The sequence below is a fragment of the Bos mutus genome, chromosome 5 (genome assembly GCF_027580195.1).
Source record: "Bos mutus isolate GX-2022 chromosome 5, NWIPB_WYAK_1.1, whole genome shotgun sequence".
NCBI classification, from domain to species: domain Eukaryota; kingdom Metazoa; phylum Chordata; class Mammalia; order Artiodactyla; family Bovidae; genus Bos; species Bos mutus.
In genome coordinates this window covers 47,560,810-47,586,083 of record NC_091621.1, presented here as the reverse complement: position 1 = coordinate 47,586,083, position 25,274 = coordinate 47,560,810, and the positions used below count along the sequence as shown (strand labels likewise).

At 41.1% G+C, this 25,274-nt stretch overlaps 2 protein-coding genes across 5 annotated transcripts in view; one reads left to right on the top strand and one right to left on the bottom strand.

Annotated features, from left to right (window-relative positions):
• FGD6 (FYVE, RhoGEF and PH domain containing 6) overlaps nucleotides 1-12,079 on the bottom strand; it is a 103,281-nt gene extending 91,202 nt beyond the window's left edge. The window contains exons 1-2 of one of the 2 annotated variants that reach the window (XM_005910266.3): nucleotides 11,740-12,079; nucleotides 4,178-6,605 (exon numbers count right to left, since the gene is read on the bottom strand). In XM_005910266.3, coding sequence (XP_005910328.2) covers nucleotides 4,178-6,605; nucleotides 11,740-11,755 — 2,444 coding nt within the window. In that variant the 5' untranslated portion in view covers nucleotides 11,756-12,079. The remainder of the gene's footprint in view (nucleotides 1-4,177; nucleotides 6,606-11,739) is intronic. The other variant, XM_070370895.1, reaches the window with a different exon arrangement.
• Nucleotides 12,080-12,243: 164 nt separating this feature from the next.
• Nucleotides 12,244-25,274, top strand: part of VEZT (vezatin, adherens junctions transmembrane protein) — a 79,735-nt gene continuing 66,704 nt past the window's right edge. For all 3 annotated transcript variants that reach the window (XM_070370899.1, XM_070370897.1, XM_070370896.1), the window contains exon 1: nucleotides 12,244-12,408. In XM_070370899.1, the coding sequence (XP_070227000.1) occupies nucleotides 12,256-12,408 (153 nt within the window). In that variant the 5' untranslated portion in view covers nucleotides 12,244-12,255. The remainder of the gene's footprint in view (nucleotides 12,409-25,274) is intronic.

Sequence of the window (25,274 nt, the reverse complement as noted above, 5' to 3'; positions counted from 1 at the left end):
CAGAGACTAATTAGGTGAATCACACAAAGCAGTCTGAGGAGGGTTAAGGGGAGGAGTAGGAATAGTAAAGGAGAAAGGAGGAAAAGCAAATTCAGTGCATCCTAATTCCCACCCACCCAGCCCTTCCCTTCTTGTCACTGGCAGCGCTTTGTAGTCTTTCTCAGCCCAGCCCCCAGTTTCCTCATTCTTCCTTAGCTGCCTCACCCTTTCCACAAACCCCGCTGCCTCCAAACAGCAACTCTGCTCCTGCCCTGCAGGCACGCAGCTCCAGCCTGGCCAACTCTCCTGTATTAGCACAAAGCACTGAGGATCAATCTACCTGGAGAGGGGCAAGGAGACACCGGGACAGTAACAGCTAATGTAACCAGGAGACTAAACTGGGGTTATATCACCATCCCACAACTGTGTCTTTGAGAAATACACTAAGTTTCAAATCATCATAAACTTTCAGAACACAATCCTTTTTGAAATTGGGGGCTGCCTGCAATTCTTTTCTGAAGAGTTACAAACATGTTGTTATGAATCTGTAAATGTTAAGCCGTTGGATTCATGAAACATCTATACTCTAAAGAAGGAGACCATACGGGCTACCCCAGCTTGGCAAATGTCTGTTTACTAATCCAGAATCTGCTCGGTTATCTAAGTAGACTGTAAAACTAGTGAGTTTCTGTGAACCAGTCCCCTCTAGAATATCCAGAACCTCTTCTTTGAGGCCTAAGAAACTGTTAAAGACACTTTTTTGATTCACTTCAGCAGAAAAATTTTAAACAGAGTTCATTTGTGTTTTTTCTTATCATTTTAGAAGCACAGGGTGTTGAATTTTAATTACTCTAAAACACAGATCTGTATTCTCAACAGCCAGATTATCAAACAGGATTTCCACTTGGATCCACTCAGCTCACCTGAAACAGATGCCCCATTTCTCATTTACCTTATTTTGGGGGGAGCCAGGTATCCTCCTCGGGAGGCTTGAATTCTCCTTTCTCTTTCCACGCGCAATGTTGTTTACACAAGGGACGACCTCCCAGGCAACACTGTTAGCCTGGCCCTGTGACTGAAGGCTTTTGATTCAGCTGGCACATTTTAGGACTCCCCAGCCTGTTCAGGCCTCCCTGCGCCAGGCCTAAACAAAAATCTCCATGGAAAGTGAAATTCAAAAGCAGAGCTCTTTTGGTAAAGAACCCACTCTTTACCAGGCTGCCCTACTTGACAGATTCAACCTGTCCAAAGCCGCCCTCGGTTTCCTGTGGCCTTGAGAAAAAGCCCTTCTTATGAATGCCATCCGGCTGCACTGGCTGGATGTGTACATTAACCCCTTCCATCCTCGTTTCCCTCCCTGACCAGAGCAGCAGTGCCCTAAAGACATAAGAAGCAAACCAGATGAAGAACAAGTTCCAGAAGTTTACAGTTTGCATTAGAGATAATCACAAACCCTTCAGATCAAGTCTGAGGGTCGACAGAAAACTTAACACTAAGGGTCAAATCTCCAATTTCAAGGAAAAAAAGTTCATCTTAGCTAAGGATAGGAGCATGTCACAAAGCCCTGATGGCTCAGATGGTAAAGAATCCACCTGCAATGCAGGAGACCCGGGTTCAGTCTCTGGGTCAGGAAGATCCTCTGGAGAAGGGAATGGTAACCTACTCCAGTATTCTTGCCAGGAGAATTCCACAGAGGAGCCTGGTGGGCTACAGTCCATGGGATAACAAAGAGTCAGACATGACTGAGTAACTAACGCTTTCCCCTAGATAGTTATCTGGCACCTCAAATCCAACATATCCCAAAAGCAAACTCACTACTCTTATTCCAAACCTAATCCTATCTCAATTGTTGGCATCCACTCATTGCTCAAGCAGAGAAGGCAATGGCACCCCACTCCAGTACTCTTGCCTGGAAAATCCCATGGATGGAGGAGCCTGGTAGGCTGCAGTCCATGGGGTCCCTAAGAGTCGGACACGACTGAGCGACTTCACTTTCACTTTTCACTTTCATGCACTGGAGGAGGAAATGGCAACCCACTCCAGTGTTCTTGCCTGGAAAATCCAGGCAAATCCCAGGGGCAGGGGAGCCTGGTGGGCTGCCATCTATGGGGTTGCACAGAGTCGGACAGGACTGAAGCGACTTAGCAGCAGCAGGATGTCACAAAGAAGCCAAATTCGTCCCTTCAACGTACACACATACACAATAACACACAAAACCTTGTTAAAAGGAGGGCAGTAGCAGCAGAAACTAATACAACATTGTAAAGCAACTATCCTCCAATAAAAAATTATTCAAAAGGAGGGCAGCATCAACAAAACTGTTCCATGGTGAGATGAGCAGGCATGAAAATAGAAAACAGACTTTTAAAAAAGTTGGATACTTTATTCCCCATTGAAATATTTATGCCAAGGGAGAGGTTTTCACCTAGGTACTAACATTCAGAGTAGACAGCTGTAAACAGGATGGAGTCCGATTTAGAAAAGTTAAGGCAAAGGAGTAAGTCTTTGGGGGTTAAAGGAGGAAGGGCAGAGAGGATTATGAGCAAAGAAAAGTGCCAAGAGAGCATCTGAAAGGTAAAAGGACAATATATTTTACTTAGTGCAACAACTAAGATTTTGCTTAATTTGATTTATTCAATTCATCCAATAATCCTTTTTTTTTTTTTTTGAGGCTCTACTATGTGCCACATATGTTAATATTTCTACAGAAGTCCTATCTTAAGACCTAAGCACTCAAAGGCTTGAAGTTAGTAACCTAAAAAAGAATATAAAGACTTCCAAAAAGGTCTGTGTGCTTTGTGTTAAACACAAAACACTTTCAACACAATGCCAAGGATCCCTTTGTGACTAGGGGGACAGAAGGAAGCTGCTCCTGGGGTTAGGAAGCTGCTCCCCTTTCCCTTCTTTCACTCATTCTTCCATTTACTCAACCAAATCTACCGACCCCCACTAAACCCGTTGCTTGGCCTCATGCAGGACAAAAAGATATGACCAGAACTCTTCATGAAGCCTGAAACCAAACACCAATCAGACATGGCAATAAACAATTCTACCATAAAGAAGACTGAGACAAAGGACACCACAGCATCAAAGCACAACTGGGAGATCAGAACAGGAGGTAAACACGTCCCACTAGGTAACTGTGGAAGCTTCAGAAAGCAAAGGATGGCTGAGCTGGACCATCAAGGACAGGTAAGGGTTCCAATAAGACAGATGAAGCAGGCACACCAGGGGTAGAAGTATGTATACAAAAGTGAGAAAGGCAGGAGTTATGTTTCTCCTGCATTTTTTCTATCTCCATCTGAAGTTAGTAATTAGCCTTCAACAAGTAAAATAAATAATCCTCAAGACTAGTGACTTTTGCAAATTTAGAGGTTTTATCTGACAAGGGCACCAAAGGTAAACACATAGATTTCAAAAGCTTCACAGATTTCTTATACCTAGCAAATAAACCTCATTGACTTAGACAACTTTGTCGCCTAGGGTCTCGCTCTGTATTCCAAGTTGGTACTTTTAAGTCAACAACTTAAAGGCTACATTGCAAATACCCATCCTGACTACATGATAAAAAGAGACTGCACTTTGGAAATAACTTAATATACGCTTAACTAAACTGCTCTCTCAAACTGGGTCATTTGTAGAGACGTGATGAACCTAGAGAGAGTTATACAAAATGAAGTAAGTCAGAAAGAAAAACAAATATTGTATATTAACCCATACATGTGGAATCTAGAAAAATGGTATAGATGATCTTATTTGCAGAGCAGAAACAGAGACACAAATGTAGAGAACAACTATATAGATATCAAGGAGGAAAATAGGGATTGGAGGAATTGGAAGACTGGGACTGACGCATGTATGCTATTGATACGATGTATAAAATGGATAACTAACGAGAATACAGTGTATAGCACAGGAAATTCCACTCAGTGCACTGTGGTGACCTGAATGGGAAGGAAGTCCAAAAGGGAGGGAATATAATGTATATGTACGGCTTATTCACTCTGCTGTATAGCAGAAACCAATGTAACATTGTAAAGCAACTATACTCCAATAAAAATTAATTAAAAAATAAAATCAAATAAACCACTCTCTTGCCAAGTTACTTGTCCCCACCTATGAGATCTTAACCTATCTCCCAGGGTTGCTGAAGGTTAATTTCAGTGATACACGTGTCTGTCTGACACCTAAGTGTTACCTGGAATGCTGGTGTCTGGGTCCGAGTTGGAGCTGGCCGTCTGGAGCTTCATACGGCTCCTGTACCTCATACACATTTGCATCAGTGTCCTCCACGCTGCTGGAGTTCCGTCGTTCCAACTCGGGAGTTTTCCCCATAGCCATAACAAAGGGCAAGTTCTCATACTCTGGTATTTCCTCATAATGCCGTATATTTTCATACTCTGGTACACAGTCGCTGGTAACAGATTTGCAAGGTGCCTGCAAGGACGACTCCCTGGACAGCATTTGGTCATCCAGAGACTCGGCTCTTGGTCCATTAGCTGCACTGGTGTGGCCCCGCAACTTCTTCCTCTTCTTGTGGGACTCCAGGCTATAGTTATCTGCCGAATATGCCTTGATGGGTTTACTTCTCTTCTCTTCTCCTACCAACAGGCCATGCCAATCACTCTCACTCCCTCTTTGCTCCCCACCTGCCAGGCTGCCTGAGGTTGTGTCTCCAAGATGGCTATGCTTGGACCAAAATTTCTGGAAGTCACTCTTCATGAAACAGATGGACAGCTTCATATTGAGCAACTTCTTTAAAGAGTTCTTCTTGTGAGAGTCTTTGCATGGCTTAGTGCACCTTTCCACATCCATAGCAGATAATGATTTTGCTCTAGGCTTGGTCAGGGGTGTGGGAGTCTCACTGCTTGAGGATATGGTGACAGACTTTAAGGATTCTGGGTTCCCTGAAAAGGGGATAATGGGATGAGGTAATTTCCACACTGGCTTCTCTGAAGCCCGTTTAGGCATATCAAAGGAGGATGACATACCATTGTTTGGGGCACATAAATGCTGCACGTGATCTCTTTCTAGACCCTTCTCTGCATCTTTTTCTTCATTTGAGGGATAAGAACTTTTCTCCACAAGCTCCTCAGAGGCAGCCTTTTTAAGCACTCCAGCAGCAGGCAAACTGTGTCTTTGAGGTTTTTTGGGGACAACTTTTGAGGAACTTTCACCTTTTATCATAGATTCCTTTTGCATTTGAGGGGCAGACACTCCTGGGTTAGAGGCAGTAGGCAAATGTTCGCTGCAGGTTAATTTGAGCTGCTTGGGCAGGCTCATAGATAGAGTACTGCATCTTATAAAACTGATTCCTTTGTCCTCGGCAAGTGACATACCAGAACTATCTCCTGACTTGTCGTCAGAACTCAAGTTAGAGTCTGTTTCTAAAGGAGGTGCCGTTTTTTCAGAGGAAAATGTTTCAGGACGCAAGGCTTTCTGTGAATAGACCGAGTTTTGTCTGTCACCAGTGAGGTCCACATTCAATTCACCTTTATTTTCTGGCTTCACTTTGTCCACCTGTTCCTGGTTACACAAAGCAGTCTGATGAAAGACACTGATTTTATTGTTTTTCAAACTATCTTCGAAAACATGAGGCAAGCTGTCTACATCCTCTGGTTCTTCAGTACTTTCACTAGAAGTATCTATATGTCTCTGGCGTAAGAGGCGTGCAACATGTGTTTTTCTGGGCTTGGGAGTTGGAAATTTGGGAGTACATGGCACTAAGTGGATTTCCAAGGGACCAAGGTCTCTGGCTTCTGATTTCTTACTATCTCCATCTGAAGATAAGAAAGGACTCCTTTTTCCATTTTCTAGAGCTTCTTGTTCAGATGAATGATAGCAAGTGTTGCTTTTTTCACTGTCATTCTGATTAGTTTCAAAATTTTGAAATTCAGTGCTAGGAAGTTGTAGGTGGCAAGGGTGATGATTAGAAACGTTTTCAAAGCTGGACAGGGAAGGTGACAAATCTGCAAATTCAATGCTGAATTGTCTGTGGGAATTACAGCCATCACTCATTTCTGGACTGTCTGTGGATCTGTGCTTCTGGGGGAAAAGAAAGGGTGACATTGGTTGTGTTAAAACATCTTTGAGCTTCTCTTCGAGGATGCTTGCCTTTAAAACTACTTTACTCTGGCTCTTGACCCTTTCACCAACAGAATCACATTTATGCTGATTTTTCACAGCTGAAGGGGACTCACCAATTTTGTTGTTTTCTAAATTCTCATGCATTTCCAGGGGCCCTAAGACAAGCTGCTTGACATACAAATTCTTTCTGCTCTCAAGCTTATGGTTACATCCAGGATGGCAGGAACACACTGGTAAAATATAATCACTGCTCGGATGCCCTCTGTTTCTGCAGTTCGAGTTGTCAATACTTTCAGGGAATTCCTGTGTATGCTCTTCCAGGTTCACGACGATTTTCCTTGATGGTGACTGTGTGATGTCCTGGACAGGTGAGGCCTTCAGAACTTTTGGTTTTGGAGCTATGGATGGTTTGGTTTTCTTTGTTGACTGTGGAACACTAGAAACCAAGATCTCAGGTTTAGGTGCGACAGGAGGTGGAGCTGGCTTATTAGCTGCCAGAACAAACTTTGGTTTGGGGGCCACTGGTGGCTTCTTAATCTCTAGAAAGGGGAAATAAAAAAAGTCTGATGACCAAAAATCCAAAGCAGAAGATAAATGATTAAGTTTCAGAACATTTTTACTTTTGACAATGCATTTTACTAGGTAGATTATTATACTACATTATGCAGAGTCAGTGTTACTTTTGAAAATTCTGTAAATTGCTCAATGCCAGTACATACAGATTTTGGTATAGTGTACACTGCTTAGTAAATCCAGTACAGTTGTTCTTCTAACTCTGGAACAGCTCACCATATCTTTAGTCAACACTAAATGAAACAACTGGCTTTTGCTTAGATCTGTATAGGAGGACAGGATACTGTGGTTCATTTCCTGAGTCCAAGAGCTGAATTTGCCTAAGGATTACATAGGATACGACCCAAACATCTCATGTGAATAGCAGTATTCTTCTATCTCAAGGATACACAGTGGAGTTGTATAAAATGCCCTTTATCAATGACCTATCTCACTTGAACCCCAAAATAACCTAAAAGAGAATACAGAAACTAGAAATTTCCCAAACTTAAAAACTGAAAATTATCAATACTGTATTATTTGAGGCTCTTAATAAAGCGGGTATTTTTCCTGTGCAGGGGTTGTCAAATGGGAATTTTCATTCTAATTCTTCACTGAGCTTTATTTTTAGAAAGTCACATGTCTACACTCTACACCAGGTGATTATGATGTGCACCCCTCATTTATAACCACAGTTCTAGCGCATTTAAAAGATGACCATAATTCCTATGGTAGCAATTCTTTCTTGACATTATATTAAAAGGACTTAATAAGCACCTTATAAGCACTGTGTTAGATTTCGGCAGATCTGCTCTAGCCTATAGGAACCTAAAACTTTACACAAAAGGCCTATAAAATGAAGTTACATAGTCTGAACATCCACATTTTTTAAAGTTCTTTTAGTTTTTCTATCTATACTATCACTTTTCACCCTCTCATATTTCTTAAAAGACTTGTGGTAAAAAAATATTTTTAAACCTTTCAAAATATCATCTGCTGGACACTGTTTATGTACTTGGATACACAGAGGCTTTGATTCTTCAGTTGGTGGTGAGTTTCTTTTCAACAAAGGAAATTAGTCACAACACTCCAATTCGGGAAGGTATTACAGGGACACAAGTAAGGAGAAAAAAAAAAGTAGGGTGCTCTACTTCCTTTTTACCAACCAAGGAAGAATTTCTCAAACCTCTTCAACTAAGGTCACCTGATAACAGATGCCTTCTCATTTAATTCTTCAGTATTAATGTTATAATAAAAAAAGATATGAGGTAGTTCCCAAATGCCTTAATACAAATTCCCAAAGCCATGCAATTTCAGTTAAATGTTCAATAAGCACGTTATTATTTTGCTTGTTCTTTTTTAGGTAGAAAATATTTTAAAACCATTCAAACCCTAATGATAAAGCTTTGTGTCATGGTCTATTAAATTAAACCCTTGACCTATTAAGTAAAGTCTTAAGAGAAAGTATGACTGCCCTAGGCTTCTTCCTAACCTCCCATCTTATTCAAGATAAGGAAGACTGGCAGACTGTCACACTGATTTCATTTCTGTAACCATTCTGAAAACATCCTACCTCTGGGCATTTTGAAGGAATAAAAAAAAAAAAGTTTTGCAATGTGGAAAGAGTTCTGGAGACTGGCTGCACAGCAGTATGAATGCACTTAGCACTGCTGCTTTGTACACTTAGTATAGATGCTAAATTTATGTTAGGTTATCTTACCACAGCTAAAAACCCAAAAAAACAAAACAAAACACCTCTGATCTCATTAATCTTTTACTGAATCTTAGAGCCTGTTCAGAAATTTCAGGGTCATTCACTCAATCAATTTTTGCTATTTCAGTTCAATCTTTTTTTTTTTAATGTTTGGTATTAACTTTACTCTTTTCTTTAAATATGTTTTGTACAGGGTCTGCTTCCAAGAATCATAAATCTCTTCCTGTTCCAGAAACTCAATTAACTACATGAACTATGGTTGATTACCAACAAATACAGCACAGCATTCTGTACCTAACTTGCTCAACACATACTCGATGAATTAAAGAACTGTGAACTTTGGCCTAGTTAACGCTGTTTTGGAGGAAACCAATAATGTAACTGGGAGAGCTGATTAACCTAACCGTGTGTTTTTATGCAGAACTGGTTGCCTCAGTTTCCTTACTTGTAAATGGGGGATTTGAACAGATTACTCTAAAGTCTAAATGACTTTGAGGTGATACGTCTGAGATACCTGCTTCAGGAGAACCCTTAGATTCCGGAGCCCTTTGCCCTGTGTGATTTTTCTTTGGTGTACCTCCCTCTGTCTTCACCACAAGGAGACAAGCTCCAGGAGGGCAGACACTTTGTCTCTCTGCTGTATCCCCAGTGCTGAACACTAGGCCTGGGAACAGACAGAGTTGCCACACACACATAGTCTTTACTATGTCTCAGTAACAAGATATTTCTTAAAAAAAAAAAAAAAATCAATACCATTTAAGCATAGAATAATAATATGTTTGTAGGAATCAACTTCAATAGGATTACTAAGTTCTTAATTATTAGTAGGAATAAGTGTTCAACTAAGTCAGTAGCACAGAAATATTTGAAATTCATCATTATTTTCAGTGGCTCTATTTTGAAAGAAACACAAATCAAAAAATAACAAGCCATTATGAGACGGTCTGCTCCAATGTCAAACTTGCAATAAATCCAGCACCTTTGGATGTTAATACTGTATCAACAGTCAGACTTGAAACTTTTTAGAGCATAGCAGCAAATCTTTTATTTACACAGCTGTTTGGCTCCAGGGAAAAATAAGGTAAGAGTGTAAAGCACTAGTACCACTATTCTAACAATTACAAACACACTCGTCATCTATTACACACAGATGGCTGTAGCCCACGTGCAACACTTTGAGCTACTAGACCAGCCAAAAAGCAAAGCACAGCGCACGTACACTGAGACCTGTATGTGTTCATAAAGGTATAAAATACATTCCTATAATTAGCTCTCTTTTTCTCAGACACTGATTTTAAAAATTCTAAAATCTCTATGTGGGCCTACTCTTTTACAGATGCAGAAAAACAAAGCAAGCTCTTCTTTAGAATACATATAATTTAGATATTCTACATTTTTCTTATGTCCTTAAATTAAGCCAACCAGCCCAAACAATACCACAGATTAGGTTCAGTGTAAACAAACATCTCCCCCAGTTGCCAATAATGTTCCTAAAGTTTTAATGCATTTAAATTTTGTTCCAAAGAGCATCATAAACAGCTTGTAAGAATGATGAACACATAATTTTGTTAGAAGATGGGCAGTTCTTTTCTATATTCCCCATTTAGACATGAGAAAAAGTTATAATAAATCTTAACAGATGGGCAAACAAAAAAGTCGTCAATGCTTCTCAGCCAGCTATGCTAAAAACCAACTAACTCAGCTAAACACAGGAAGTGTCCCTCTTTTAAACACCACAAAAATGTCTGGATTTCTTTAATTGTAAAGTTGATAAATATAAAAATAGCCTGAAATATTTGAGGGTCATTCAAATGAAATAATACAATTCCAAACTGAGACCTAGATCAGGTTTACATATTTAAATATCAATTAAATGCTTCTGTATCTGTTCATTTATAAACTGTTGGGACTGGAACTGAAAGTTGACACATCCAAAGTACGAATTTTAAATGCGTTTGACAAAGGAAGGAAGAGTTAAAACAGGCTGGAAGGATTTTAAAATCTCCAATAATTTTAAATCTAAATTTAAATTAAATTTGGCTTGTTCATTACACTGAGGCACAGAAATTTAGGATGAAAATACTTCACCTCAAGTAAGTGGAAAGCCTTCCTTTGGTAAGGAAAGAAGAGTTTATAAACAACGTAATTCTCAGTATATGATGACATCCTCTACACACACATATAACATCAAAAGGGAAGATCCACAACATCTTCTTCAGAAATACTACTACCGGAACACTGCTTTCCTTGCTTTCTTACTCCTATTGGCTAACTTCTCAGCTCCTTAGTTTGTAATCAGATTACACCTAGCAGTACAACCTCTAGCATATCTAGTCTTCAGAAAGAACACAAATCAGAACATTCAGGGTGCTGTTTGACAGTTTCAAGTTACAGAAATTTAAAACAAATGCCAAGAAAAGCTAAGAAAATTTAATCTGATACTTAACTGCTGATTCTAGAAGTAACTTTGAAGTCTTACACTGTTTTACTATTAAATGTATAATGAAGGTTTATTGCTTTCAATGTGGGCGAAATTGTTATTTAAAAAAAACACAAAAATTAAAAAAAACTTAATACTGAATACATTATTAAGTTCTAACTTAAAAGTTAACCTATGTTCTTATAAGTGAATATAATACCACTTCAGTAATTATTTCGGAAAATAGGAACTGTTCCTTCTGAACGTTGTCCATAAAATTCTTCAGAGTGCACACAAAGGTAATACAACTGGCTTTGCCATATGGATGAAGGGAAAGGACCGAGGAAGGTAGACAGAAAATAAGGCTTTGTGTACACTAACCAGGTAGACACAGGGAAAAAAAGTGCACAAAAAAACCCGGTGGAGATGAACAAAAACCTCGGCATCGGCAGGCAGTTCTACTCCTCTGATTCTTAGATAACAGGGGGAAACCCACCAGGACAGCAGTAGCAATGTCTAAATCTCTTCACTAAGGGTCAGGGTTTCCAGTCCTCACTGAGGTTAAAGCCACACAGCCTAGTGGCTAAGTTCAACACTCCGGGAACGCTGCCCTTTCCTAGAATAACTGATTTCTTAACATGGGAATCTAAACTATTTTCATACGCAAAGGCAAAGTCGCTCAAATTTTAGGAAAGAAAAATAAATGCCCTCTTTACATTTCCCGTTTCTCCTGGAGCTAAGAGACCCCAACAAGGTCTTCCTTTAAAGGGAGGTCCCAAGAGACACATGATTTCCAAAGAGCCCCTCTTAGGCACGAAGGGACGAGAAAATCCGGCAGCAAACACCGTCTGCTCCGCACTTGCCGCAGTCCCGGAGAAAGGCAGAGGGAACACTACTAACCTATCCCGGGGGAGAAAGCAGCTCCGAGCCCCAAACCTGCAGCGCTCGCTACAAACTTTCCAGCGGCAGCTCGAGCGCCGTCACTTACCTGCAGCAGAAGTCATGATTCCCCAGTGCAGGTCGCTTCCCAGCTCGCCCCCCTTAATCCCCGCGCCCCTTACAGTCCATTGTTTCAAGAATTTGGGAAGAAGAGAAAAACTCCCACAGAGCCCACATTCCGTCCGGAGGGACCGCGGCGCGAGCGCCGCACAAAAGGAGCTGCCTGCCGGCTCTAAGGACCCGGCGGCGCTCCCCGGCGCGAGCGCCGGCGACGGGCAGGCGGGCACGAGCACCGAGCAGCGGAGCTCCCGGCGGACGTACACGCGCGCGCACGAGCAGTGCTCACCGCGGCTTCGCCAGTGCGAGGCCTTCTCCAGCTCCAAAAAAAAAAAAAAAATCAGAGCTCCAGGCGCCCTCTGCTAGTCGCGGCCGTAAAAGGCGGACAAAAGCCCCAACCTCCTCCAATCAGAGGGCCCAAGTTTTACCCCGTTCCCGGCCCTCCCGCCCACATGCTCAAGCTCGACTCCAATGAGCGGGCTTTAAAAAGGGGCGTGAGCTACAAGGCATGATGGGAATTGTAGTTTTCTGCACACAAGGACTGGCAGAGGCAGACGCTTGGGTGCAGCCTGTTCTCCCGCCTTCATTTCCCATCGTGCTGAGGCGGGTGGCATGGCGGAGAAGGATGACACCGGATTTTGACGAAGAGGTGGTTTTTGAGGTAAGGGGAAAATGGCGGTGCGTGTGAGTTGCCTTTGTTTGAGAAGGACGAGGGAGAAGGCGAGAGGCCGATCGAGGCAGCGACGGATCGGGTGACGCTCCTGCCGGTCTTGGTCACCGAATCTCGTCGATTTCCGGGCCTACTGTTGGCCGCTGCCTGACAGGTGTAGCCCGAGGCGCCCTTGCCTCGCCCAGTCTCTGCCTTGGGTCCTCCCAGAATTCCCAGCCTGGCCGGTGAACGCGAGCCCAGCTTGTTCCTTCCCGGGTGATGGATACGCCTTGGCTGGGTGTGGGGGTGGGGTAACTGCTCCTGGTTGGGGCGGGGCCCAGTCGTGGATTTTGGATACTCGCCCATATGATTTAGCCTCCCCCTTTTTCGTCCTTGATTTTTTGGGGTCAATATCAAGAAGTGCCCGAGGTCACAGTTCACTGTCGAGGCGTGGCTCTTCGAGTGGAGGCAGCAGGTGCTGGTTTTCTAACGTGGTTTAAGATCTGTGTGTGGGACCTCCTGTGGGTGATTAGGGCCGGGGCGTCTCAGCGTCTAATTCTTTTGTCCTTTGCTGTTGCTCTAGGTGTAGCTGTTTCTTCTGTTTCGAGGCTTTGGTGAGAGTGCTTTTGTGTGGGGACTATTTTAAGACGTTCTCTGCCATCTTGAATGAAAAAAAAAAATTCTAGTGTTTCTGTTGCCGTTTATCTATCAGACACAGGCGCAAACGCACACCTCTGTATAAGGCATGTGTATGAATGCTTTACCAAAGTCCATTCATCCAACTTGCTTTTAAGAAATTTAAGAAAAGAAACAGCTCATTCTTTACAAAAAGAAGCTAGACAATAAATAGTGCAGAATGGTATATGTTGAAATATATGCAAACTGTCATTGGAGGATTGGTTTGGAAACTGCCGTCTGTACTCGGAGACGCTACACCCAGTAAGTGGATAATGGAGGTGGGTCTTGAACTGTAAGTCTGTATAGAGAGGTGGAAGGGAGAAAATGCATTCTGAAGAACGAGAACAAAGTATGCCAAGCTTGGGAGGTGTGAAGGTATCTGGTGCAGATTTTTCCAGGACTTGAGTGTGAACTGTCACTATGTGAAGCAGTCTGATGGGGCTAGAATGGAGAAGTAGTGAAAGATAGGGCTCTTTTACCAAAAGGAAGTGTCTTGATTTGAGGAGGTCAGTAGGGAATACAAGTGCCTGAGTTTCAGATATGAGAGAAGACCGAATTGAATAATGGCTTGGACAGATACTGCTAAGGTAAAATTGAGGAAACAAGTTACAAGATTGCATGTGGGACATGAAAGAGAGACAAAAATCTATGTTACTTAGATTGCTAGAGAAAAGGGACTGGGTGGATTTTTTTTTTTTTTTAACCCTGTTATGTGGTTAGATATCTGAATATAATAATAATGCATGCTCATTTCTACAGCATTTCATTGTAGAAAACAAGCCACAAAATTAAATCACTCGTTATCCTTTCACCCACAGATGGCCACTGTTAACATTATAGTATGTATTCTTGCCAACGTTTTCTATGCAAATGTATGTTTGATTTTTTTTAACAAAAAAGTATACCACATAGAATTGTATAAGTATTTTTCACTGAGTGTTTTCTTATCATTACTCTTTGAAAACAACATAATATCCAATATGTATATGTATCATAATCATTTTCCCATTCTTGGATAGTTACATTGTTTCAAAATGCCATTATAGTCAACACTGGCATAAGTCCATTTTTAATTGCATCTCTGATTTTTCCTTAGAATAATTTCTAGAAAGGAAACTCGTGGGTCAAAAGATACATTTTTCAAGACTTCTACGCGGAAAGGTTATACTATTTCAAGTTTCTGTTAGGAATAAGAGTATTATTTTCACCAAATCCTCAGCAGCAACCTTATTAATTTCTTTTAGTCTTTGCTAATTTGATAGGGAATGGAGCATTCTGCTGTTCTAATTTACATTTTTTGAATTTACTAGAAACATTTTTATTTCTTTCTTGAGCATTTCTTTTTGTATTTTTTTCCCCATTTTCCTGTTGGATGTTAGATTCTTAACTGATTTGCATACATTTTTCATAAGTCACTTAAACCTATTTTACTTGTACAAATTTATTTATTTATTTTGTGGCAGAACCAGGGGGCCTTGTGGGATCTTAGTTCCCTGACCAGGGATCAAACCCTGCAGTGGAAGCACAGGATCTTAACCACTGGACTTTGTGGGAAGTCCCTAGAAATGTTTTTCGTTGTTTAGTTTATTTGCTTTTTGTCATATACATTAATTTTTATTGCAGCATAATGTTCATAAGTGCACAAATCGTAAATGTGCAGACTGATCAGTTTTCACATGTTGAATACACCCATGCAGCCAGGACCTGTGTTAAGAAACTGAACATCACCAGCACACCAGAAGCTCCCTCTTACTCTCTTCCAGCCACTTCTCTCCACCCCCAAAATAACCACTCTTCAGACTTATAATCATTAATTTAGATCCCTTTTGACGTTTTTTATAGTGTACACACTGTGCAAGTTCCATTTGTATGTGCTCTTTTTTGTCTGACTTTGCTTTCTGATTTTGTCTGTTATATTCATCCATATGGTCATGTAAGGATTTTTTATTTCTCCATAGTATTGCATGTGAACGTATAACCAGTTTTTAATCTACTCTACTATTAATGGTCTTTGGGTGATTTCTAGTTTGAAACTATTATGAATAGTGCTAATGTGAACATTTCAGTATATATATCTTACTGAACATGTTTCTGTTGGGTATATACTTAGAAGAGGAATCACTGAGTCATAGGAAATACATGCGTTCACCTTGTGTGGATATTGCCGAACATTATTCCAACGTGGTGGTGCCAATTTGTACTCTTAACCAGCAGTGTAGAAGAGGTCCAGTTGCTCCCCTCACTGACACTTGTTAATTTCCGTCTTTTTACCATTCTAATGTGTATACTGGTATCTCCTCTTGGCTTTAATTTGCATTTCCCTGATAAGGAAAGGGAGAGGGTTTTTTTTAATGTTTAAGGACCAGTTGTATATTCACTTTGTGAAGCCAATTCAAATTTGTTGCATATTTTTATTTTGGGTTATCTCTTGATACCAATTTGAAGGATTTCTCTACACATACTGAATGTAAGTCTTTTGGTGGATATATGTACCTCAACTGTCTCAGGTCTGTGGAACTCTCTTAATAGTGTCTTTCAATGAACAGAAGCTCTTAATTTTATTATAATCGAAGTAAATCTTTTTCTTTTATGGTTAGTGCCTTTAAAGAAATATTTGCCTGCTCTAAGGTCACAGAGCTTTATTTTAACCTTGTGCTTCTAGATCTGCCATCCATATGGAACTGATTTTTGTGTGGTATCAAGTAAAGGTCAACATATTTTTTCCCCACATGGATGTCTATTTAACCTGGCATTTTCTGAACAGACCATTGTTTCTTTGATGAACTTCAATGTTGCCCTTGTCATAAATCAGGATACCTTGTGTGTGTGGCTTTGTTTTTGGATGTTCCCTTTTCCACTAATTTGATCGTTCTTGTGCCTATACCACATTATTGTAATTACTATAACTTTTATAATAGTTCTTAGTATCTGATAGAATAATACCCATCAGTTTTATTTTCCTTCAAGATTGCTTTGTCTATTCTTAGCCCTTTGTCTTTCTGAATGAATTTTAGAGTCAGCTTGTCATTTTCACTTTAGAAAAAGGAAACTGCAAAGATTGATTGAAATTGCTTTGAATCTCTGGATTAATTTGGGGAGAACTAACATCTTTACATTATTGAATCTTCCAATCCACGAGCATTTTTATTGCTTGCCTTCTAAATGAGTGAAGCAACTTCCCATCACTTTGTGCTCTAGGACAGATTTACAAACTGGGACAACAGGGGAAGAGAAATAATTTTTCCTCTACCCTTTGAGTTCTTGGCTGAGATTCCTGTAATAACAGATAGATTAACTAGAGGAAAAACAAAACAAAACAAAAAAATGTTAACATTGTTATGAAATGAAATTCATCTAGAGTAAATTTAAAAGATCTTATAGACTTTGTTCACCAATTTATGTATTGGGCAGCATCCCATCTAGCAGACAGAAAGGAGTTCCTGAATCTGTTAAAAAAAAAAAAAGAGAGAGAGAGACTTTTATAGGCAGAGGAAGTGGGTCAAGGAAGTTAGGCTAGTAAAGAGGAGATTGGTTGTATCAAGGTCACATTCTTTTAGGGAGTGGCAGGGGTCTGTCAGGCAGATTACCTCACTGATGCTGATTGACTGGCTTAAGATTGTATTTCTGTTACTGAACAAACAAGTTCCTGTGCCCAACTTGGACTTACTAGTGCAAACACCAAAACACTGAAGTCTGGAGCAGAGAAAGATTTATTGCAGGGTCATGCAAGGAGAACAGGTGACTCATGCCCCCAAAATCCTAACTCCTGGAAGGGTTTCACAAAGCATCTTTAAAGGCCAGATTGGGGGAGGAGCATCCCAAGATGTGTGATCTGGTCACTCAGAATTCTCTGATTGATTGATGTTGAGGTAATAACCCCTCATTAATGGTTAATGAGGGCCATTAACATTATCAGGTCTTAGGTACCAATAGGTTTGGGGGCTACAGGCTCATGATCATCAGGTAGTTAATTTCTTCCATTTGGTGGTAGTTTTTTAGCATCTAAAAAACTCAGGAAATATGCAGGATATACTTGCTATTTCTGATAGGAGCTACAACAGAGAATATTGGGAGAGGAGCTCTGTCCCAAGAAGGCCCCATAGGGTCCTCTTTGGTTACATTTCTGGAAGAGGCCAAAAATGTAAGTCTTGGTTTGGAAAGTGGATCTTAGCATAAGTGACTCCATTTGGGGCGTGTTGTCTTGTTCCTAACAACATGCATACCCACATATATACATGGGAGATAGTGTTTTTTTTTTTTTTTTTTTTTTAAATGGAACTAGATGATAGTTAAAGCAGTAAAAACATATTTTATTCAGGACTACTGCAATAGAGGAAAGAGACCTCAGTATAGAACTGGATTCTATTGCAAATACATGAATAAGTGGAAATTTAATTACTAAGAGGAAATCTTGGATTTAGAGGGGTTTTGGCTAAACCAATATACCAGGATTCTTGCTGAATACAAGCCAGGGTGGTCTTTTCCTTTGTTACTGCAAGCCAAATGCTGAGAAACTGAAGTTTGCCGTAGAAGAGAGTTTACTCACAAAGCAGCCAAGGGAAAACAAGCAGAAAATCCACCCTCCTGAAGGTGGGGTATTTATGGAATAAAGAAGCAAGGTGATCTTAGTTGCAAGGAAAGGTGATTGGAGGTACAGGAAGAGTGAGGTAGTCAGTGTTCTTTGCAGTCTTATCTAGGTTACATGCTCTTCCAAGGGTGCATGTTGAAAGATGGAAGCACTTAGCATGATTCTGGAGGTGGAGGTTTTGGCCCTCTGACGTCAAAGGGACGTTCATCCAACACCTGCGTGGGTCCAGTCTTACGGCCCTTGATCTCAACCAGTCTTAGCCAGCTCTGACTGAACAAAAGCTGACTCTTAAGTTCCTAAAAATCAGCTTAAGCCCCTGCCTCCAGTACTATAGCAAGCCATATATCAGAGGTATTTTCTGTGGGGTGGTTAAGGAATCTTGTGGTATATTACCTAGGCTCTATGAAGCTTGGGGTGCATGCAATTAAAGAGAGGGAAAAAAACTAAAGCAAGCTCACCAGTGAAGGCAATCTATAAGCAGAGGGGTTTTAACAAGCTGTTCCTTTATCTGTTCTTTAAGACAAGCTCAAGAATTTCTATTAGTCACCAGCTTCTGACCCTGTGGGGCTTGATTTCACCTGGAGGGATGGTAGAAGATGAGGAACCCATGAGGAAGATTGAGGGTGATCTGTTGTGGAGGATGAGAGACCCTTGCTAAACTGACATAGCAGGGTTTTGTTAAAACCAGACTTTGCAAAGAAGTGTGTAGAAGAATTTTCAGGAGCCTGACTAAAGTTGGGTTAAGGAAAGAATCTTTGTCAGGGGAAGGTTGTAACACTCCAAGATGTCTTAGATGATTCAGGCTTATGTACCATCTATGTGGGACCAGGGAAAGGATGTAGGCCTCTTGTGTAAGTGTGCTAAGTCTCTTCAGTCATGTCTGACTCTTTGCGACCCCAAGTACTGTAGCCCACCAGGCTCCTCTATCCATGTGACTCTCCAGGCAAGAATACTGGAGTGGGGTACCACGCCCTCTTCCAGGGGATCTTCCCAACCCAAGGATCGAACCCGTGTCTCTATGTCTCCTGCATTGGCAGGTGGGTTCTTTACCACTTGTGCCACCTGGGAAGCCCCATGTATACCTCTTAGGGGAGAGTAAATATTTACTTTGCAAAGATAAATGGGTCCTTAGAAGAGCAGATGGGAGATATGACAAAGTTTGTCTGGGTGTATCCTCCTTTCCTGTGATGAGTCAATCTTCCTGGTTGATGAAACTCCCAAGTAGGAGATATATGACAATTGAGTTTCTTTTGAAAGATGTGTCTTTAGATCTGAACTAAGGGGAGAGTTCAGAGAAAGCATTTCTCATTTGCTGTTTTTCAAGTGCGTACAGCTCAAGATAACCAGTATGCCCCAGTGACATAATTTTGGAGTAACATATTTTGCTACCTTTCAGGAAGGATCTGTTCCTCGAGGCCATAGCTAAATTGACCCTTAAACTGTCTAGACCTTTGCTGAGGGTGCACAGAACAGATGTAGTCTAGTGGTTCCTTTTCTTTTATGGTTAATGCTCAGTTCTAGTTTTCTGTTTCAGGGGATACTTTGATAGTCTTTTTTTATTCTGAAAGGGAGTATAATACAGTTGTCAAAGGAGTAGAATCTTGAGTTGGATGACCTAGGAAATCTTATCTCCAAGATATATTAATTAGTGTGACTTTGAGCAGTTTACTCCTCTTTGTGTCTGTTTTCTCGATATTAAGTAGAAGTAACAGTATCAATCGGAGAAGGCAATGGCACCCCACTCCAGTACTCTTGCCTGGAAAATCCCATGGATGGAGGAGCCTAGTAGGCTGCAGTCCATGGGGTCGCTAAGAGTCGGACACGACTGAGCAACTTCACTTTCACTTTTCACTTTCATGCCTTGGAGAAGGAAATGGCAACCCACTCCAGTGTTCTTGCCTGGAGAATCCCAGGGATGGGGGAGCCTGGTGGGCCACCGTCTGTGGGGTCACACAGAGTCGGACACGACTGAAGCGACTTAGCAGCAGCAGCAGCAACAGTATCAATCTCATAGAGCAGTTATGAGTCATTAAATGACTCAATGTAAGTGAAGTACTTAGATGAGTACCTGGCACATTATAAGCATTCTGTAAACGTTAGCTTCCCTGATAGCTCAGATGGTAAAGAATCAGCCTGCAATGCAGGAGACCCCAGTTCGATTCCTGGGTTGGGAAGATCCTCTGGAGAAGGGATGGGTTACCCATTCCAGTATTCCTGGGCTTCCCTTGTGGCTCAGCTGGTAAAGAATCCTCCTGCAATGCAGGAGACCTGGGTTCAATCCCTGGTGTTGTGAACATCCCCTGGAGAAGGGAAAGGCTACCCACTCCAGTATTTTGGTCTGGAGAATTCCATGGACTGTGTAGTCCATGGGGTCACAAAGAGTCAGACGCAACTGAGTGACTTTCACTTTCAAACTTTAGCTACTATTAAATTTTTCCTGAAAAAAAATTCATGTTGGTTTTCAGAATTACTGGTATTGTGTGTTTCTTGAGTTAAAGACTTGAGTACTAAAAAATAATTTGTAAGGTTATAAATGTCCCTGGGTGCTGTACTGGCTGTATTTCATGAGTTTTGAAATATAGTTTGTCTCATAATTTTGTAATTTCCTTAGTGATTTGTTCTTAAACCCCGACTTAACACCTAGGTGTATGGGTAAGGGATTGATGGTGGTAGTGATGACTTTTCTCCATTCAGCTGGTGAGAATTCTATATAGCTAATTCCATTTAGGCTCAGCCAATTTAGTTAATTCAGGCTGCTGTAACACTCAGATTGGGTAGCTTATAAACAACAAAAATTTACTTCTCACAGTTCTAGAGGCTGGGAAATCCAAGATTAGGGTACCAGTGTGGTTGAGTTCTAATGAGAACCCACTTCCTTGGTTCATAAATGACTGTCTTTTCCCCTGTGGGCAGCAGAAGGGGTGAGGGAACTCTCTGGGATCTCTTTTATAAGGGCACTAATTCTATTCTTGAGTGCTCTAACCACATGACTTAAGCACCTCTCAAAGCCTCACCTCCAAATACTGCTACATTGGAGATAGGTTTCAACATTTGAATTTGGGGAGAACACAAACATTCAGATATAGCAAGAGGATAGAAGACAGAACACTGGAGAGATACTATATTTCTAGTTCCCTTCTAGCAGGGCTGCCATTTGGTAGTGATTGTGTTCCTGTACTTAAAGCCACAAGTCTTTTGGGGGACTTCTTTAACGTCATCTCTTACAGGGCTTCAGTGTGACCCTGCTGCTTTCCTTTGACCTTTAGGCCCAAGGAAATTAATAACTTACTGCTGTTGCTACTCCGTGGATGCTTTACTATCCCCTCTTGGCTGCCTCAGCCCTTCTTGAAAAGTGAAAGTGAAAGTGAAGTCACTCAGTCATGTCCGACTCTTTGTGATCCCATGGACTGTAGTCTACCAGGCTTCTCTGTCCATGGGATTTTCAAGGCAAGAGGACTGGATTGGGTTGCCATTTCCTTCTCCAGGGGATTTTCCTGACCCAGGGATCGAACCCAGGTCTCCTGCATTGCAGGCAGATGCTTTACTCTCTGAGCCAGCCCTTCTTAGGGCTATGTAAATAATGGTCATTTCATTACTCTTTTCAGTTATCCCTTTTGAGTGTGCCGTCTGCTTCTTGTAAAATCGTCCTGCAAGAAGACTTTCTTGGTTAACCTACTTTGTAGCCCTTGTTCCGTTCTCTAGGATTAACTCTTATCCACTGTCATCCACAGCCTTTGGTTTTGCCTTCTGAGAACTTATTCCTTATCTCTTAGCACTCCTTAGCTTCATAGGAAATGGGTATTAAAGTATGCTTTACTTGCAGGCTGCATACCTTTCACAGCCTGATTCCTGATATGGGTTTAAGAGTTGCTGTAGAGGTTGAATAAATATGAGGTTTTGCAGGATTTTGGTTTCCCTAGCAGTATCAGTTCAATTCAGTTCAGTTGCTCAGTCGTGTCCTACTCTTTTCGACCCCATGAACCGCAGCACGCCAGGCCTCCATGTCCATCACCAACTCCCGGAGTTCACTCAAGCTCACGTCCATCGAGTCAGTGATGCCATCCAGCCATCTCATCCTCTGTCATCCCATTCTCCTGCCCCCAATCCCTCCCAGCATCAGAGTCTTTTCCAATGAGTCAACTCTTCGCATGAGGTGGCCAAAGTACTGGAGTTTCAGCTTTAGCATCAGTCCTTCCAAAGAACACCCAGGGCTAATCTCCTTTAGAATGGCAGTATAGTTCCCTGAAATGTGGTAGATTTTCAGTTTGTTAGCTTCTAGACAGTTTTATACACAAGTAACCACAGTTAGAGAGCTCATTTGGGCCTAACTCTTACATCTGAAATCTATAGAGTATTTACTGGTTCTGTTTTGGATCTTTTCTCCTCATTCAACTTCATGGCATTACCTTCAATAAGAGGCCTGGTTGAAAAGGTGTCACCTTTAATTAGATCCTAACAGCTGGGCTGGTTCCCACTAATAGCTTATGGTGAACAATGTCAGATTTGTGATCTCCAAAGAAGACTTAGCTTTGGGATCAGGGATCAGGCTTGATCACTCAGAGCTTTTGTGTGGCAGAAGTTTTACTACAATGAGAAAGGACAGAGAAAGCTTCTGACATAGACATCAGAAGGGGGTGGAGAGTGCCCCCTCACTAGTCTTATCAAGGCCTTATATACTTATACCAGACCCACTCCCACAACCTGTCTTAATATAACAAGATTAGTCAGAAGATTCTTGTTAAGGAGAAACATGTCCTTGAGCAAGATACATTGTTGTTATATAATTATTAGTACAGAGCTTAAGAAAAAACATAGCCTTGAGCAAGATGGAGAAGCTCTATACAGTCAGCAAAAACAAGACCTGGAGCTGACTGTGGCTCAGATCATGAACTCCTTATTGCCAAATTCAGACTTAATATGAAGAAAGTGGGGAAAACCACTAGACCATACAGGTATGACCTAAATCAAATCTCTAACTATTATACAGTAGAAGTGAGAAATAGATTTAAGGGACTAGATCTGATAGAGTGCCTGATGAACTATGGTTGGAGGTTCCTGACATTGTACAGGAGACAGGGATCAAGACAGGGAGCAAGAAAAAGAAATGCAAAAAAGCAAAATGGTTGTCTGAGGATGTCTTACAAATAGCTGGGAAAGAAGAGAAGTGAAAGGCAAAGGAGAAAAGGAAGGATGTACCCATTTGAATGCAGAGTTCCAAAGAATAGCAAGGAGAGATAAGAAACCCTTCCTCAGTGATCAGTGCAAAGAAATAGAGGAAAACAATAGAATAGGAAAGACTAGAGATCTCTTCAAGAAAATTAGAGATACCAAGGGAACATTTCATGCAAAGATGGGCTCAATAAAGGACAGAAATTGTATGGACCTAATAGAAGCAGAAGATATTAAGAAGAGGTGGCAAGAATACACAAAAGAACTATACAAAAAGGATCTTCATAACCCAGCTAATCACGATGGTGTGATCACTCACCTAGAGCCAGACATCCTGGAATGTGAAGTCAAGTGGGCCTTAGGAAGCATCACTACAAACAAAACTAGTGGAGGTGATGGAATTTCAGTTGAGCTATTTCAAATCCTAAAAGATGATGCTGTGAAAGTGCTGCACTCAATATGCCAGCAAATTTGGAAAACGCAGCAGTGGCCACAGGACTGGAAAAGGTCAGTTTTCATTCCAATCCCAAAGAAGTGCAATGCCAAAGAATGCTCAAACTACCGCACAGTTGCACTCATCTCACACGCTAGTAAAGTAATGCTCAAAATTCTCCAAGCCAGCCTTCAACAATACGTGAACTGTGAACTTCCAGATGTTCAAGCTGGTTTTAGAAAAGGCAAAGGAACCAGAGATCAAATTGCCAACATCTGTTGGATCATCAAAAAAGCAAGAGAGTTCCAGAAAAACATCTACTTCTGCTTTATTGACTACACCAAAGCCTTTGACTGTGTGGATCACAACAAACTGTGGAAAATTCTGAAAGAGATGGGAATACCAGACCACCTGACCTGCCTCCTGAGAAATCTGTATGCAGATCAGGAAGCAACAGTTAGAACTGGACATGGAACAACAGACTGGTTCCAAATCGGGAAAGAAGTACGTCAAGGCTGTATATTGTCACCCTGCTTATTTAACTTATATGCAGAGTATATCAGTAGAAACACAGGGCTGGATTCCAGTACAAGCTGGAATCAAGATTGCTGGAAGAAATATCAGTAACCTCAGATATGCAAATGACACTACCCTTATGGCAGAAAGCAAAGAACTAAAGAGCCTCTTGATGAAAGTGAAAGAGGAAAGTGAAAAAGTTGGCTTAAAGCTCAACATTCAAAAAACAAAGATCATGGTATCCAGTCCCATCACTTCAAGGTAAATAGATGGGGAAACAGTGTCAGACTTTATCTTTTTGGGCTCCAAAATCACTGCAGATGGTGACTGCAGCCATGAAATTAAATGACGGTTACTCCTTGGAAGAGAAGTTATGACCAACCTAGACAGCATATTAGAAAGCTTAGACATTACTTTGCCAACAAAGTTCCGTCTAGTCAAGGCTATGTTTTTTCCAGTAGTCATGTATAGTTGTGAGAGTTGGACTATAAAGAAAGCTGAGTGCTGAAGAATTGATGCGTTTGAACTGTGGTGTTGGAGAAGACTCTTGAGAGTCCTTTGGACTGCAAGGAGATCCAACCAGTCCATCCTAAAGGAGATCAGTCCTGAATATTCATTGGAAGGACTGATGTTGGAGCTGAAACTCCAATACTTTGGCCACCTGAGTAAAGAGTTTACTCATTTGAAAAGACCTTGATGCTGGGAAAGATTGAAGGCATGAGGAGAAGGGGATGACAAAGTATGGGATGGTTGGATGACATCACTGACTCAATGGGCATGAGTTTGGGTGGATTCCGGGAATTAGTGATGGACAGGGAGGCCTGGGGTGCTGCAGTCCATGGGGTCACAAAGAGTCGGACACGACTGAGTGACTGAACTGAACTGATGTGCATCTAGAGCCCTAGCTGCAAGATAATTTGGAAAATATTACATTCAGCTCTTTCTTCTCTTTAATACAAGAGTTGCACTAGGCAGGAATGTAATTTAGAGGTTGGAATAAACAGCCTACCACATCCATCATAGGACCTAACCTCTCTTCTAAGAAAGTTTAATGGTTTTTTTTAGTATATCTGATGTAATACTATTATTTATAATGATTTTCAGAATCAAACATCAGGCTTATTTATGTCTTAATACTAACTCAAGGGAGTCATGTGCCCCATTAAAATTAAAATTTTGAATTTTAAATCAAGCATATATTTGGAAAGTATTCTAATCGCATCTTTTCTCTATTTCAAACATTTTCAAAATGACTTGGTTTAATACCAGTTTCCTTGGTTATTAGTCAATTGCACTGTTTTCTTGTAGTTTTGGTCTTTTGTATTCTCCCTCCAGAAGCTACCTTTGAGCCCTCCTGGACTGAACAATGATGTAGAGGATGAATTAAGAAATGGAAGGACGAGTGAGGTTTCCAGACCAGTTCCTGGTCCTTACCGTAGAATCTGACTGTTTTCCTTTCATCAGGGCTAGATTCCATGTATATGAATATCTTAA